This window comes from Hylobates moloch, unplaced genomic scaffold (assembly GCF_009828535.3).
Source record: "Hylobates moloch isolate HMO894 unplaced genomic scaffold, HMol_V3 SCAFFOLD_19, whole genome shotgun sequence".
Lineage (NCBI taxonomy): Eukaryota > Metazoa > Chordata > Mammalia > Primates > Hylobatidae > Hylobates > Hylobates moloch.
In genome coordinates, this window is record NW_026652294.1 from 78831064 (window position 1) to 78846001 (window position 14938).

At 41.8% G+C, this 14938-nt stretch overlaps 1 protein-coding gene across 1 annotated transcript in view; it reads left to right on the forward strand.

Annotated features, from left to right (window-relative positions):
• The window catches only part of PGM5 (phosphoglucomutase 5), a 163149-nt gene that overhangs the window by 123402 nt on the left and 24809 nt on the right, over window positions 1–14938 (forward strand). Inside the window, exon 10 of the mRNA XM_058431160.1 lies at window positions 4989–5123. Within this exon, the coding sequence (XP_058287143.1) occupies window positions 4989–5123 (135 nt within the window). The remainder of the gene's footprint in view (window positions 1–4988; window positions 5124–14938) is intronic.

Here is a 14938-nt window from a genome sequence, read left to right on the forward strand (position 1 = left end):
TCAGATGGTTCAAGAGGTGGTTCTGCTGCTGACAAGGCACCAGGGGGAAGCTTTCGGGACTCAGTGGCATGAAGTTGTTTTATTAGCCTCACTGTGTTAACAGCCCTCCTAAGATCCCAGCCCAGTGAAAGCCTACGTATGAAACCTTAAATCCTAAAAGGACCTTCCTTATAACGGACATGTAGCACAGTCCAGTCACTTGATAGATGAGGCAAGTGACCCAGAAAAAAGAGGTTATTGCAATTAGTTACTGCACATTAGAATCACCCAGAGAGCTTTTAAAATCCTAATTCCCAAGTAACACCCCAAAAGAATTAAATCACAATGTTTGGGGTGAGAGCCAGGCAGGCACCACCATTTTTTAAAGACCTTCCGCTGATTCCAATATGTAGCAGTTTGCAATTAATGAGGTAATGGTTTGCCTAAGGTCATACCTCTGGCGACAAGAACCCGCCATGGTTCAACTCCATTGTTTTTGGCCAAAACTGGCCCTTGTCTTAAGACATCTTGAGAAATGGCAGAGAAGTAAACAGTCAAGCCCTGCCATGATGATGCTATGCCAGACACTTTCTATTTATTAGTTTATCTTTTGCAACCACTCTTCAAGGTAGATACATCAGCTCTAGGTCACCATGAAGAATGTGCATGTGTTTTCATGTAGCCTGTGGATCTTTGCTAAATGCAAAGGCAGGCTCTCTGAGACTGCCTCAGGGGGACTGCCGCGGTGCTCACTTTAGTTGTCGAACATGCAGTGACATTCATTCATCAAGTGTTTATGGAAGGTCTACGGTGTGCCAGGCATTGTCCTAGGCTATGTGGATAAAATGATGATGAACGAGGTATATAGGGCTCCGTCCTCCCAGAGCTTGTTAGCTAATGAAGAACCCAAAGTCATAACTCGGCAAGTCCAAAATTTTAAGGTTAACACTGCGGTGGAAACTTGTTTTATTCATTTTCACTGAGGCTTGTTTCTTCAAGACTTGTGGCGGCAAAAACACACATAATGAAGTTGTTAGAATATAAATAAGAAACATAAATCAAGACTAGGCAATATATAAGTAAGAGTGGAGTCAAGAAAAGAAGAAGAAAAATTTACAGTCATGCAAGTCATAAGGATCCACTTGGGCTGAACCTCAAATTTGGCATTAAGTATCCTGGCAGCCATATCGAAAAGGGAAATGTGGTTAGTTACAAAGTCCTTATTGTCAGAAAGAAAAAGAATACAAGTTCCTTAGGGAAGGAAAGGCTTTCCTAATGCTTGGCTCTTGAAGGAATGTCTCAGGCAGAGCTTCATGCAGCCTCTAACGGTATTTCTACTAGTGACTACAAAAGTGGATTTTATAAGACATAGCTTGTAGCATCCTGCAATAAAAGTGATAACATAAAACTAAAGTGCAATTTAATAAATTCATTTATGTTAGGAGTAGGTGGTGAGAGGTTAGTTGATCTGAGCCAAATACAGGTTCAGATGAACCTATGACTAGAAGCTGGAACACCAGGGAATGGAGGGATTTTATATCCTTATAACAGTCTTCATAAACATAATTTCTCTCTAGTGAGATTTTGATAATTCAAATGGTTCTATTTTCTATTTTCTGCTGTAGGGATAAAAGGCAAGTATTCTATGTTGTGAATAATGTAATGCCTTATACCAGGGGTCAGCAAACATTTTCTGTAAAGGGCTAGGTAGTAAATATTTTATACTTTGGGGGCTAGATGGTCTTTGAGACAACTATTCATCTCTGCCACTGTAGCACAAAAGCAGCCATAGACAAGATATAAGTGAATGGACATGACCGTGCCCCAATACAACTTGTTTCATAAAAGTAGGTGGCAGGTCAACTTCTTACCTACAGGCTACATAGTGCCAACCCCTAGTATAACCTAAAAAATAAATGCGATTATTGGTATTCTTTCACTGAAATTCAGGAACAATTGGAAACTTTGCAAGTCTTGGTCAGTGGTAACTTTGGCTTCATGGTTTAAATGCTATTGGGCGATGACGCATGATGGAAAGAACATGGCTCATGTTTGGGTTGCAAATTCATTAAGTTCGCTGAAAGAGCATGCAGATCCCAAAGCAATCCAATACAGTTATTCACACATAAAAGGGGCCCTCAGAAGACATGGTGCTGGGATTGTTGCAGCACAGAACTAGGCTGGCTCTAAAGAAACCCTTACATTCCATATGGAGAAGGAGAGTTAATGATGTTCCTCACCTGGAATGGTCTTGAAAAGCAACATGGATTCTCAGTTAAGATCTCATGGTTGGTTTCCTAGGAAACAGGGAAGATGCTGGACCATTTCCAGTAGGCTGATGCATGCTATTCACATCTTTATCATCTTTCCAAGTGAGAAATCTATTCCAGGCTACCAGACATAGGTTCTAACAATCTTCTAGGCATGTAGCATGTAGTACAGTCAAAGACATTATAATTAACCTCAGGGGAAAACAATAACATTATTTTATTTTTAAAAGGCTTAGTTATGAGCAGATAACACCTTTATGGTTTGTTATGACCTGAATTCTTAAATTTCCCCTCACTGGCCAAAAATGAATCTGAGAGGTTAATTGTTTAATGGGAGGTACTTTAAAGGGTTGAGTCTGGGGGCTTATCAGAAGAGGTAATCCCAAGTGACTTGGAATCTGCAACAGGTGGGTCAGGACCTCATCCTTAGATACTGCTTTAACCAACTTGTGGGTAAGCCATAGTTCTGAGCAGAGTCATGTACTCACGCGCCCCATATGTAGTGACAATGGGAATGCAGGCTTAAACATAAGTAACAGCTTCAAAAGAGTTTGTAAAAACAAGGCTGTGAATATTAATACAATTGTGAGACCTTTGGGGATTTATTGTAGGTTTGAACATAATTTGAAATACAGTGATTTGTAGACAGTCAGTAATTGCTTCGCTCGCTCCATTTGGAATTTTGTAACTATTCACTTCTCCAGCAGCATAAGGTGGTTAAGAAGACAGTTTCTGTTCATTGTAAAAAAACTACTCCAGGCTTAAGGAGGACAATTATTGTGTCTTTATATTCATATCCCCAGGATTTTGCACAGTGCCTAATCCATAAGGGCCACTCTAAAATGTTTGTCCGATGAATAAATCCCGGATAATATTATCCTGTTTGCAAAGCCAGTATTACAGAGTAATTGGTTGCCAGTAGGGGAGATAGCTCCCTTTGGTTACACAAATTGTGGCAGACATTGAACCACTCCAAAAGAAACTAAAGCTTTTTATTTGAGGATTGAAACAAAAAAGCCGACAAAACTTGAAAAAAGCAGAAAGACTCTCAGATGAACCATAGTGTCCCCCAGCAGATATCACCAGATGGGGCTGGGGGTAAATAATTGCAGTCACATATGCACCAGGTATATATATTTTTACTAATGATTTATTCTTAAACAGGACTTGAGGCCAGAGAAATTTCAAGGATAAATTGCTTTGGGAGAATGCCTGATACCAACGTCTCCTGAGACATATAAGTTTTCCAAAATAACAAGTCACCAGATATATTATTTTGTTCCCTCCTCTCCCTTCCCCTGGCCCCTGCCAATATGCTTATTTACAAGAGTTACCTTATCAGTTGTCTTAGGAGAGCACATTTCCTTCAACAGAAGTCACAGTGTCATCTTATGGTCATAATTTTACAATATCCCTGCCTCTACTGAGAATAGATACATAGCGAATAGAGATGTGCTGAGCCAATGAGGAATTAATCCTGGGCAGCACTAGTAGGTGTGGCCACAGCTCTGGCCCCACCCCACTCTGGCGATCAGGCGGAAGAAGGCAGGTGAGAAGTGTAAGGGGAAATTCAATCTTGGGACCCCCAAACTCATTAAGCCACAGGGAAAATTCAAGCTGGGAACTGGGTCACGCAAACCTGCCTCCCCCTTTTGGTTCCTGAATAAGATGGCTACAAGATGAAAAGCTACATGCCTTCCCCATATTTTGCACACAAGGGAATTCCCGATGAGCTGCTAGATCTTTACTCTGAAGGTATTTCTATTAAAATTTCACCATGGCAATATAAATTGATAGTTTATAGGTGCAGTCACCCCTGGCCCACCAGACACAAATGCATATCTGATTGTTCCCCTGGCCCGGTCTTGTCTGTTATCTTATGTAAAATGCAGATTCCCTGCAATTTTCCTCTGCCTCATTTGTCTGTGTCATCTTATGTTAAAAAAACAATGCAGATTCACTGAGCCAGACAAAGGCATGAACGACTATTTTTCCCACCTCTTACATGAAAATTGTGTACTTCTCAATATCCTGCCCTTTCCCCTTTACATTCAGAGCCTTCAGAATCATCTTTGGAGAAAGGCATAGACCTTTCTCCCAAGTGTGTCTTTAACTTTGGCAAATAAATCTCCTAAGATAATTGAGACTTGTCATTTTTCTCAATTGACAGCAGAAAGGACAGAGCCAAGAGGATGGCAGTGTACTTGGCAACCCCCCGAGCCTAGCTGAGGCTCCAGCCCTGGGCACTTCACTGGAGGGTTCCCTTGCCAGCAGAGGAGGCTGCAGCCTAACCTCATGTCAGGGTAACCTTAACATGGGCAATCCGTCTTACTGTAATAGACAAATTGCCTACTTCCATTGCATCCACAGATTTACAAGGGACAAACTTTGGCCCTAGGAGTATTTATTGAATATGATTTCATCCTTGTGACTTCCACTTCTTTCTGATTCCCACATCACCAGCCCAAGAGAACTCGAGTATCTGTTCACAGCTTTGCTCCTAACTCTTTCCCGACACTAACCACAAAGCAACGGAAATAGAATAAAGAGACGAATGGGTAACTCTAAGTAGGTTCATCACATTCATCACATGCCCTGTATCCAGAGCCAATATATAAATGGTCTTGATTCTGATTGTGTTGAGGTATAAAAACATGCTGATTTCTATGGCAGGTATTAATGATTATTACTTGTGTATTCATTTGCTCACTGCTCCATTCTGGATGTTCTCGGTCTCAGGGCCTGAGGATCATTTTCACGGATGCGTCACGGCTCATCTTCCGGCTCAGTTCCTCCAGTGGTGTGCGGGCCACCCTCAGACTGTACGCAGAGAGCTACGAGAGGGACCCCAGAGGCCATGACCAGGAGCCACAGGTACAGAAACAGCTGTGCTCCCAGCAGTGTGTCTCACAGCTCCTGGCAAATTTAGAGAGCTCCGTGGGCCTTTAGTGGGGCTAGTTTACCTCCTGGAAAGGTACATGATCATTTCAACTGGAGGACAAGCTCAGTGCAATTCCAAGCAAGTTTAATTCATGCATTACAGTGTTTGAAACAGAAAAGTTGTTCTCTCACATCTATTTGTAATCCGTTTAGACCAGCATTTCCTACACAACTGTCTTCTCTTGACTGTTCAGTTGTTTGTTAATTGGGGTACAGAAAAGGTACCTTTTATAGACAAGGTCCGTTTAGACCAGCGTTTCCCAAACAACTGTCCTTTCTTGACTGTTCAGTGGTTTGTTAATTGGGGTAAAGAAAAGGCACCTTTTGTAGACAAGGAAATTTAGCGTTAGAGTCAAACTGGTGAAACTCTCAGTGCCTTGACTATCTGTGCTCAAGTAAATTTGGAATCTCCAGACGTTTGGACCATGATCTTGCGGTGCCAGTACAGACGGGATTTGTCTCTGAGATTGCTACACTGTCCACTCTGAGAGGAGAGGATATAGGTGGCCTTTTAATTAAGGAAGGACATTGACAAGGCTAAGCCAGACTGTGTTTGGCAAAGTCTCCTCATGTTTTCAACAGTAAGGCTAATTAAGAAACCAGAAAAATCATAAATAACACAACCATAAGCCTCTCCACTCCCACATTCATTAAAGCTCCAGGCAACATTAATTAATACCAGAAATGACCCACTTTAATGTTGGGTACTTCAAGCTATACAGCTGGCTGCTCCTGTCTTCTTGGTGTCTTCAATCTGGGCTTTGAAGCAAGGTCCTTGGTGAGATGATTTTTTGAGATGAAAACATTGGTTCTACCTGCCATACTTCCTTTGTGGAAAAGTGGAGAGACAGAGAAATAGTCACTGCTACTCATTTTAGAGGTGCTCAGAATTTCTAGCTATAATTTGCCCTGATGGAGTAAGATACCTGGCAGGGTTTTCTTTCTTTGTCAGTAGTTTAGTGGTTTTTTTGCTTTGTTTTGTTTTTTGTTTGTTTGTTGCTGTTGTTTTTTTTTCACGGTCTCTTTCTTCGGAGAGTCTCAAAGAACTTGGCAATAATGGGTGCTACAGATCCTTACACCTGACCCTACAGCCAGGAGATCTGTCTGGGGTAAAATCATCTTAGATGGGACAGGAGAGGCTAGAGGAGGCTGAGAGCTGTTCTCAGGGTTACCAGGAGCATGAGTGGGCAAAGCACGTGGCCAGCATGAAGCCCTTGGCTCTTTGTCTCAGGATCACAGCCTTTCCATGCAGGGGATGGGCCACACTCTACCACAATAATTGGTTAGTGAGTACATTTCGCCCAAGATAGTACCAAATCATGCAAGAATTTGAGGCTTACCCTGTCTTTCCGAATAAAACGCTATTCTACATCTCATGCTGGGGAGGGAGATTAAAGCAGGGACCTAAAAGTCCAGAGCTACGTACAGAGTGAGGAATGATATTCCTGGCCTCACCAACACTGACTCACTCTGACTCCGGGCTATTTTTTCCTCAACATTCTTTTCCCTATTTGCACAGGGTAAGTGGCTGTGATATTTGCCTATTTTTATTTACCTTCCACACTGGACTGAGACTAGGCCCTTAGACAAGTGTCACAACAATCCTATACACACACGAGTCTCTCCCTGAGGCAGTCCACAAAAGCAGTGCTTTTTTTTTTTCTTCTTTTCCCGAGGCTTCCTTTGAAGCTGAAAGCCTCCATCGGCCCACTCTTACAAGCTCGTGTGAGTGAAGGAAACGTAAGTCATGCTGGTTTCGGTCCCCATGACTGCACGTTTCTCGTCCTGTTGGTGGAAATAATTTGCCACTTCGAAGGGCTGGCGAATCCCTTCACTGACGTTGCTGTTGGAATTGCTGATTTCCCCTCCCTTCTCCTCAGAAGCAAGAGTTTTCCTAGACCTGTCTCGATGGGCCCCTGAGTATGTCGCACATGATCTAGCTAAAAGTTTTACATTAAAATAGAACTCCTTGTTAAAATACCGTACATCATTGACTCACCAACTTAAGCCCTATTGCATAATACGTTTGAGTCAGGATATAACATAGAGTAAGATTTTAAAAGAAATCTAACCACCTAGGGGAAAGCAAGAAGATTGTCTCAGCAGGCCAAGCTGTCTTAATTGCTGCTGAGCTCTACCTAAGCCTTTAAGTTGGAGCATTTGGGGGCTCCTTACAGGGTTGCTTTCCAGGACCACCTGCTTCTGCCTTCCAAAAAGCCTTTGATTAACTGTGAACAGAGATCAAAGTAAGATGTACTCCTGAAGCTGCTAGTGTTATTCCTTATCAGGGCCTGACTGGAAAGACCTGCTCGTGTTGCTTTCTCAGCTACCAAAAGAACCCCTTCCACCTTCTCTAATCTGCAGAGATTCCATTGCTAATCTTGTTCCAAGTCAACAGGTAGTTTTTAATGTTTTACCCACTCTAACCGAATAGCCATCTACACTTAAATTATTTTGCAAGAGAACAGAGAGTTCCCTTCAACTGGCTTATTAGTATCTGGCTATTTTACTTTGCCCATGGATAGTTTCTTTTCCAGACATTTTGAACACATGTGAACAGAGCATGTTTTAAACATTTACACTGATTGCCTTGCAGACATACCCATAACAATCTTAGTGATGCAATTAGGAAAACTTGTGATATAATCTATATGCATTTAGACCATACTCTCACATGTAGATTTTCCATTTGCATCCTTTTGTAGAACAGTGATTATGCTATTTCAGTTAATATCAAATAATTTCCTATCTACATCAAAAATATTTTTAAAAAATTATATCCATATATGCCTACAAATTGGTGGTAAGGAGAGGACGGGCCGGGGAGGGCCCTGATGAGATGGGCAGGTGCTTGCCCTGATCCCACTCTGTGTCGTTGGTAAATCAGGAAGGAAAGCTTCCAAAGGCCTGTTGCTGGAAGACTACCTAGTTTTTTAAAATACAAGTTTATTTTAATTTTACCAGCAATCAGTAGGCCTTCAGTGAGCCCTCAAACCACCTGGTAATCATTTGGAAAAAGGAATGAGCCAAAAGGGTTTAAAATCACAGGTAACCAGAAACAGTACAATTGTTTCCATTTTCTTTCTCATCCAATTTATTAGCAGGGCTGCTAAATTAGCTTCTCCTTGACCTTCTTCCCTTGTCCCTTTCAGCCTGTGGGTGGAGTAGTTAAGGAACAATGGAAGATCCAAAAGGAAAAGGAAGGAGAAGTTTTGTGAAGGGCTGGGAAAATCGCAGACTGATAATCAGCCTGTGGCTAATCAACCCTTGGCTTTAGTACTTTCCGGGCAAAATACAGTCACACCCGATCTCACCCCATTCCTTAGGAGGGGCCTGATTTTCCGCCAGTCTTCCTGAAAATTGAGGAATTTAAGTATTTGTTTGTTTTTGTTTTTTTCTGAGACAGAGTCTCACTCTGTGGCCCAGGTTGGAGTGCAGTGGCATGATCTCAGCTCACTGTAACCTCCACTTCTTGGATTCAAGGGATTCTCCTGCCTCAGCCCCCCAGGTAGTGGGGATTACAGGTGACTGCCACCATCCCTGGCTGATTTTGTATTTTTAGTAAGGACAGGGTTTCACCATGTTCGCCAGGCTGGTCTCAAATTCCTGACCTCAAGTGATCCACCCACCTCGGCCTCCCAAAGTGCTGGGATTACAGGTGTGAACCACCACATCCAGCTTTAAGTATGTATTTTTGATAAGCTGTACCTAGAAGCCTTTAACGACTAATACCTAAGCACCAGGTCCCTCATATTTATTCACCTGTCAAACCAAAGGTCATCTGTCATTTTGTTCTACTTGTTCTTAATAAGACTTTGTAATCCAGAAACAAAGTACAGAGCCATTTTGTTTTACATAGGGAGAACACAGGATTTGTCATCTAAACCAGAATAAAGATGCTCCTAGGTTTACAACAGGGTTACACCCCAGTAAACCCATCATAAGTTGAAAATGCATTGAATACACCTAGCCTGCGGAACATCATAGCTTAGCTTAGCCTACCTTGAACAAACTCAGAATACTTACATTAACCTATGGCTGGGGAAGATCATCTAACACAAACCCCATTTTATAATAAAGTGTTGAATATGTCATGAAATGGATTGAATACTGTACTGAAAGTGAAAAAGTCGGTGTATGGGGACTCGCAGTATGGTTTCTACTGAATGTGTATCGCTTTCACACCATCATAAGGTTGAAAAATCATTAAGTCGAACCAGCAAAAGTTGAGGATCTGTACTTCTGTGAGCGAAAGGTAATAACTGTAGTTATGTTTACGTTGTCCCCAATAAACCAGGAGACATGATTACCCTAGCTACCAGCCTGCATCCTCTCTTAGAACCGCGTATCTCTTTGGAGATGGCTTTCTAAGAAAACTAGCAATGAAACCTGGAAGGAAAGAGGGAACATACAGAAATGAGAAGAGTCAGCTCAGAGGTTCTCAGCCCAGGCAGGCTGCACGTCAGAACCACTCAGGCAGCTTGGTGAAAGTACCCATGCTTCGGCCCCAGTCCTAGAGATTCTACTTTAATTGTTTTGAGGTGGGACCTGTCGTTTTTTAAAAAATTTCCCGGATGATATTAATTAGACAAGTGCGTCTCAAACTAATTACTGGCCAGTCACCTTGGGAATGTGTTAAAATGTGGATTCTGACTCAGGTATGAGGAGGGCCAGAGATTTTGCCTTTCTAACAAGCTCCAAGGCGATACTGTGCTGCTGGTCCAGGAGCCACCCGCTGAATAGGAAAGAGCTGGGTGAACTGTGAAGTGCCAGCAGCAGGACCTTGAATTCTTTAAATCTGTAGAATGAGCAGCACCTGTTTTTAATACCTTTTCACACATCGATCTCTGTCTTCTGGACTTCTATTTCTGTTGCTTATTGGATTCCACCTGAATGTCTTATAGACATCACCAACTTGACGTGTGCAACACTGAATTCCCGCCAGCCTCCTGTGCACTCCTCCAAAACAAACTCCAGCATCCTGCTTCTTTCATTCTTCTCCATCTCAGTAAATGGCAGTTCCTAAAACATGATTAGACCACCTCAGAGCTCTGCTAAAATCCTCCCCTCCACGTTATTCAGAGAAGAGCCCAAACCCTTACCATGATCTTGAATGACATACTGGAAATGGCCCCCTTTTCCCTCTGACCTCATTTCCTATCTCTTTTCCTGCTTCTTTCTCTACTCCAACCGCTGTTGGGTGAACATGACGAGAACGCTCGGCCTCGTGTTATTTACGATGGCTGTTCCCGGTGCCTGAAATGCTTTTCCTTCCAACGTCTGCGTGGCTTGTCTCCGTACTTCTCAGTAAAGGTGTCCCCGGCCACCTGATATAAAATAGCCCTCACATGCAGGTACTTCTTACCTCCCTACCCTGCTTTGCTTTCTCCATGGCTTTTATCCTCATCAGATGTATATATATATACACAATATAATATATAATATATTAATTGTATTACTATATTATATATAATAATAATAATATATAATATTATATATATATTTTATTTTATTGTCTGTCTCCACCCAGTAGAATGGAAGCACCAGGAGGCTGAGACTGTCAGATTAGTTTCCTGTATCCCCAGTGCACCTGGTACATGGTAAATGCCCAACGCAGTTTTGCCAAATTATTGCAATATTGACCATTAATTACTTTGGAATCTCTCAGCCCTATTATATCACACAGGAAGCTGAAATATTCTGTACTCAGGATGAATGTTGGTGCTATCATCGGGTTTCCTCCTATGACTGAGGTTTTGAATAAAATAAATGCCATTTTTAAGGTCCCTGCAATACGCAGCCTCCATTCTAAATACATCCTTTATCTTATTCATCATTCCAATGGCCCCATGGCAGAATTATCCTGCTTTTGCAGGAAAGGAAACTGAGTCAGGGAGCAATTCAGATTCATGGAGTGGGTAGTTTCTGGATTGGAGGTTCAAACTAAGTCTTTCTTATAACAAAATCCACATTGTCCATGTTAACGTTGAAGGCCCAGAAGAGAATTTCTTCTTATTTGTGCTTGAGTCCAGGGCTACCTCTGGATCCTCAGTTCAGTGTTATTGAGAGGTTTTTTCCTCAGATCAATCAATTCTATGATTCTCTGACACCAACTGGGTGCAACAATTCTATTCAAGTCAGTTCTGACATTATCTGGATTTAGCCCAGACCCCACAAGTTAAGGGCTCAGTCTCACAAGATTGCTTCTACTAGGAATGCCAGCTGCAAATGGGGCGCACAGGCTACCCACATTTTTGCCTTGCCAACTACAAATTTAGCGTTTTCTACAACCCCCCTTCAGATTTAATAATTCACTAGAATGACTCACTGACCTCAGGAAAGTGCTTCGCTTAGCATTACCGGTTTATTATAAAGGCTAGAACCCAGGACCAGCCAAATGGAAGAAATGCATAGGGTCAGGTGTGGAGAAGGTCAGGTGTGGAGCTTCCATGCCCTTTCTGGGTAAGACAGCCTCCAGCACCTTGATGTGTTCACCAGCCTGGAAGCTCTTCAAACCCTGTTGTTGAAGGGTTCTTATGGAGTTTTCACTAGGTAATTATGGTGGGTTAAATCACTGGCCCTTGGTGGTTAGATTTGGTCTCCAGCCCTGCTCCCCTCCCTATAGGTCACGGGCTGGGGCTGAACGTTCCAACCCTCTGACCATCTGTTTGGTTCCTCTGGCAGCCAGCCCTCCACCTGAAACTGTGTTAGGGCCCACCAAGAGTCACTTAGTAGCATAAAGTCTGCTGTGGCTGAAATAATAACAAAGACTGCTATCATTCAGGAAGTTCCAAAGGTTTTAGGAGTTCTGTGCCAGAAACTGAGGACAAACACCAAATGTATTTGTTATTCCACAGTGTTAAAAGAAGTTTAGCCTAAAGCTGCCTCCTTACATAATTTAAGTTTGGCCTAAAAGTTTTTCCATACATAGTGAACTATGACCTAACTGGATGTGTAAACAGACTGTAACCTACTCTTGTGACAAGTAGCTGAGTCCCAGCAAATCACTGTGGCTGAGTTTCAGCCAATTACAGGCAGCCACTTTTTCAAAATGTGTTCAAATAAGGCAAAAACTGAGCTGTAACCAATCCAGCTGTTTCTGGACCTCACTTCTGCTTTCTGTACTTCACTTTTCTTTTTCTGTTCATAAATGTTATCTGACCTCGTGGCAGCTCCGAGTTGCTCTGAACCTATCTGGTTCTGAAGGCTGCCTGATTCAAGAATCGTCCTTTGCTCAGTTAAACTCTTAACTTAAGGTTTTTCCTTTAACAACAGTTACAAAAGTGAATAGTGTCTTAAGAACAACCAGTTTTCTGTACTAATTTTGAATTAGCAATGAATAGGATTTAGAAACATTATGAAAATAATAATGTTCTAAATACGTATTGGATATCTTCCCTAGTTCATAAAGGATCTAGAGTGAGTAGTCAGAAACTTGGAGAATAAAGTAGAAATGGATATAATACATATGATGTGAAAGAGAAACAGAATGAAGTTCAGAAGTGATGCAAATCCACATTCACTTTGCCATTCACCTTCATGACAAGATAAAGATTTTTGTATACGTATATGTGTGTACATGCATGTGTGTATGAGAGCATGATTTTGGGATCATACTAGGTATATATGATTCAAAGAGCTAAAAGTTGTGCGTCGGTCCTGGTTTGGGGTCAAGTTTGGATTACAGTTTATAGCCCTCCAAACCCTGAAAAAAATTATATTTCCTCTCCTTACTTTCCCATATGTAGTTAAAAATGAAAACAAAGGGCCAGGGACAGTGGCTCACGCCTGTAATCCCAGCACTTTGGGAGGCCGAGGCAGGCGGATCACAAGGTCACGAGATCGAGACCATCCTGGCTAACATGGTGAAACTCCGTCTCTAGTAAAAATACAAAAAATTAGCTGGGTGTGGTGGCGGGCGCCTGTAGTTCCAGCTACTAAGGGAGGCTGAGGCAGGAGAATGGCATGAACCCAGGAGGTGGAGGTTGCAGTGAGCCGAGACCACGTCACTGCACTCCAGCCTGGGCAACAGAGCGAGACTCCTTCTCCAAAAAAAAAAAAAAAAAAAAAGAAAATTCAGCTTTAAAAGTGAATAAAAACATGTTGTTATTTAAAAAGAAAACCTCAGCAAGGATATATTAATAGCGTATATATGAGGGAAAACATGAGGAAATACCTCATTTTATTTTTCTCCTCAGAATTTGGTCGGTGTTGCTGCACTTTGGAACTTTGGGGGAGGGCAAAGTGTTGAAGAGAGAGTTTAGAAGAGAAACACTTGGTGAAGAGTTGGGCTCTAAACTCTATGACCAAGTTAAGGAGCTGGCTCATTCCGCTTAGACGAGAGGCGTGACTTGGAGGTCTTCAGGAATTTAAGGAATAATGTGAGGCGGGAAAGATGACCAGCTGTTCTCCATAACTAATGAATATGTAATTTGAGGAAATAAACTCAAGCTGAACTGGAAGGGATTCAGGTTGACTGTTAGAACAATTTCTCAACTGTGTCAAGCCTCCTGCCCAATTAGGATGGCTGGTTTGTGCTTTTCTAAGTCTCTTTGCCTACATATATTCAAATAATTTTAAAACAGGGGCAAGAGTAGAAAGTATTGAGCAGGATAATGTCTCAAAGTACGTGTCAGCCTTAAAATTTTAGTTCTGTAATTATAATTTTTTTTTTTTTTTTAAAGAAAGAAGAAACAAGTTCTGGTCAGGTGGGTTAGATTTCCCTCTAGTGGTGTAGAAAGGAATTTAGTATGGCAGTGTTTTCATAACTGGCTCTTGGAGCGGAATTAAACTTGGAAAGACGCAAAGATGTATAGGGTTTTTTTCTGTTTCTGCCTAGATGAGTACTTTCTGGAAAGGCAGACAAAACACCGGGGCAAACAGTCCTTTTCTTTCTCCTTTAGATGTTGAAATCTGGACTCATACTCTGCCGTTACTGCATATTGTTTCCCTGGAGCTGAGAACACTCCTAGGAGGGTTGGTCATCTGATGGCATGTGAAAAACTCCCTCCCTTGGTTGGGAATCTGGGAGATTCCCTCAGGGCATAGTGTCTATCATAGACCAGGGCTTTTTACAGTTTTGATGACCATAAGCCTTTTTCTTGGCCAAACATTGTGATCACATCTCCTTTCAAGGTACTGAGCGTGCGAAGCCCTGTGTATGCACACTACACATGGTCTAGGGCTTGTGGGAAACTATGGACTGCCACCGTGAACCACTCACGTTAATCCCACAGACAGAGCTCATCTCAAATCTCTCTTCGTGGCAATATATACAAAAGAGGCCCTTAATTCCAAATCTTGCCAGAATACTGGCGTTGCCGGCTTATCCCAAGAAGCAGTGGTCTTAAGAACAGAACACTGAAGAGCCAAAAGGCATGTCTCGATCCTGGCTTTGGGTCAAGTTTGGATTACAGTTTAGAAAGCCTGGACCCTAAAAAAAATTCTATTTCTCCTCTCTACTTTCTTATATGTCATTTAAGATAAAAAACAAAATTAGCTTTAAAAATAAATACAAGGAAACCTAGAAACGTTTTGATTTTTTTCTTTATAATGCTAATCTAATTTCTAAAATATTAAATATCAACTTCTTACCAAAGTATCTTTTGTTTTGGTGCCAATTTTACCATGTCTAAAGCACATGCTTAACCAGCTATTGGTTAACCCAGTGATGTTTATATCCGCAAATCACCGAGTCTTGCTGGATCTTGTTTACTCAGCCTGAAAAAGGAGCATGAATGAATTTGCAG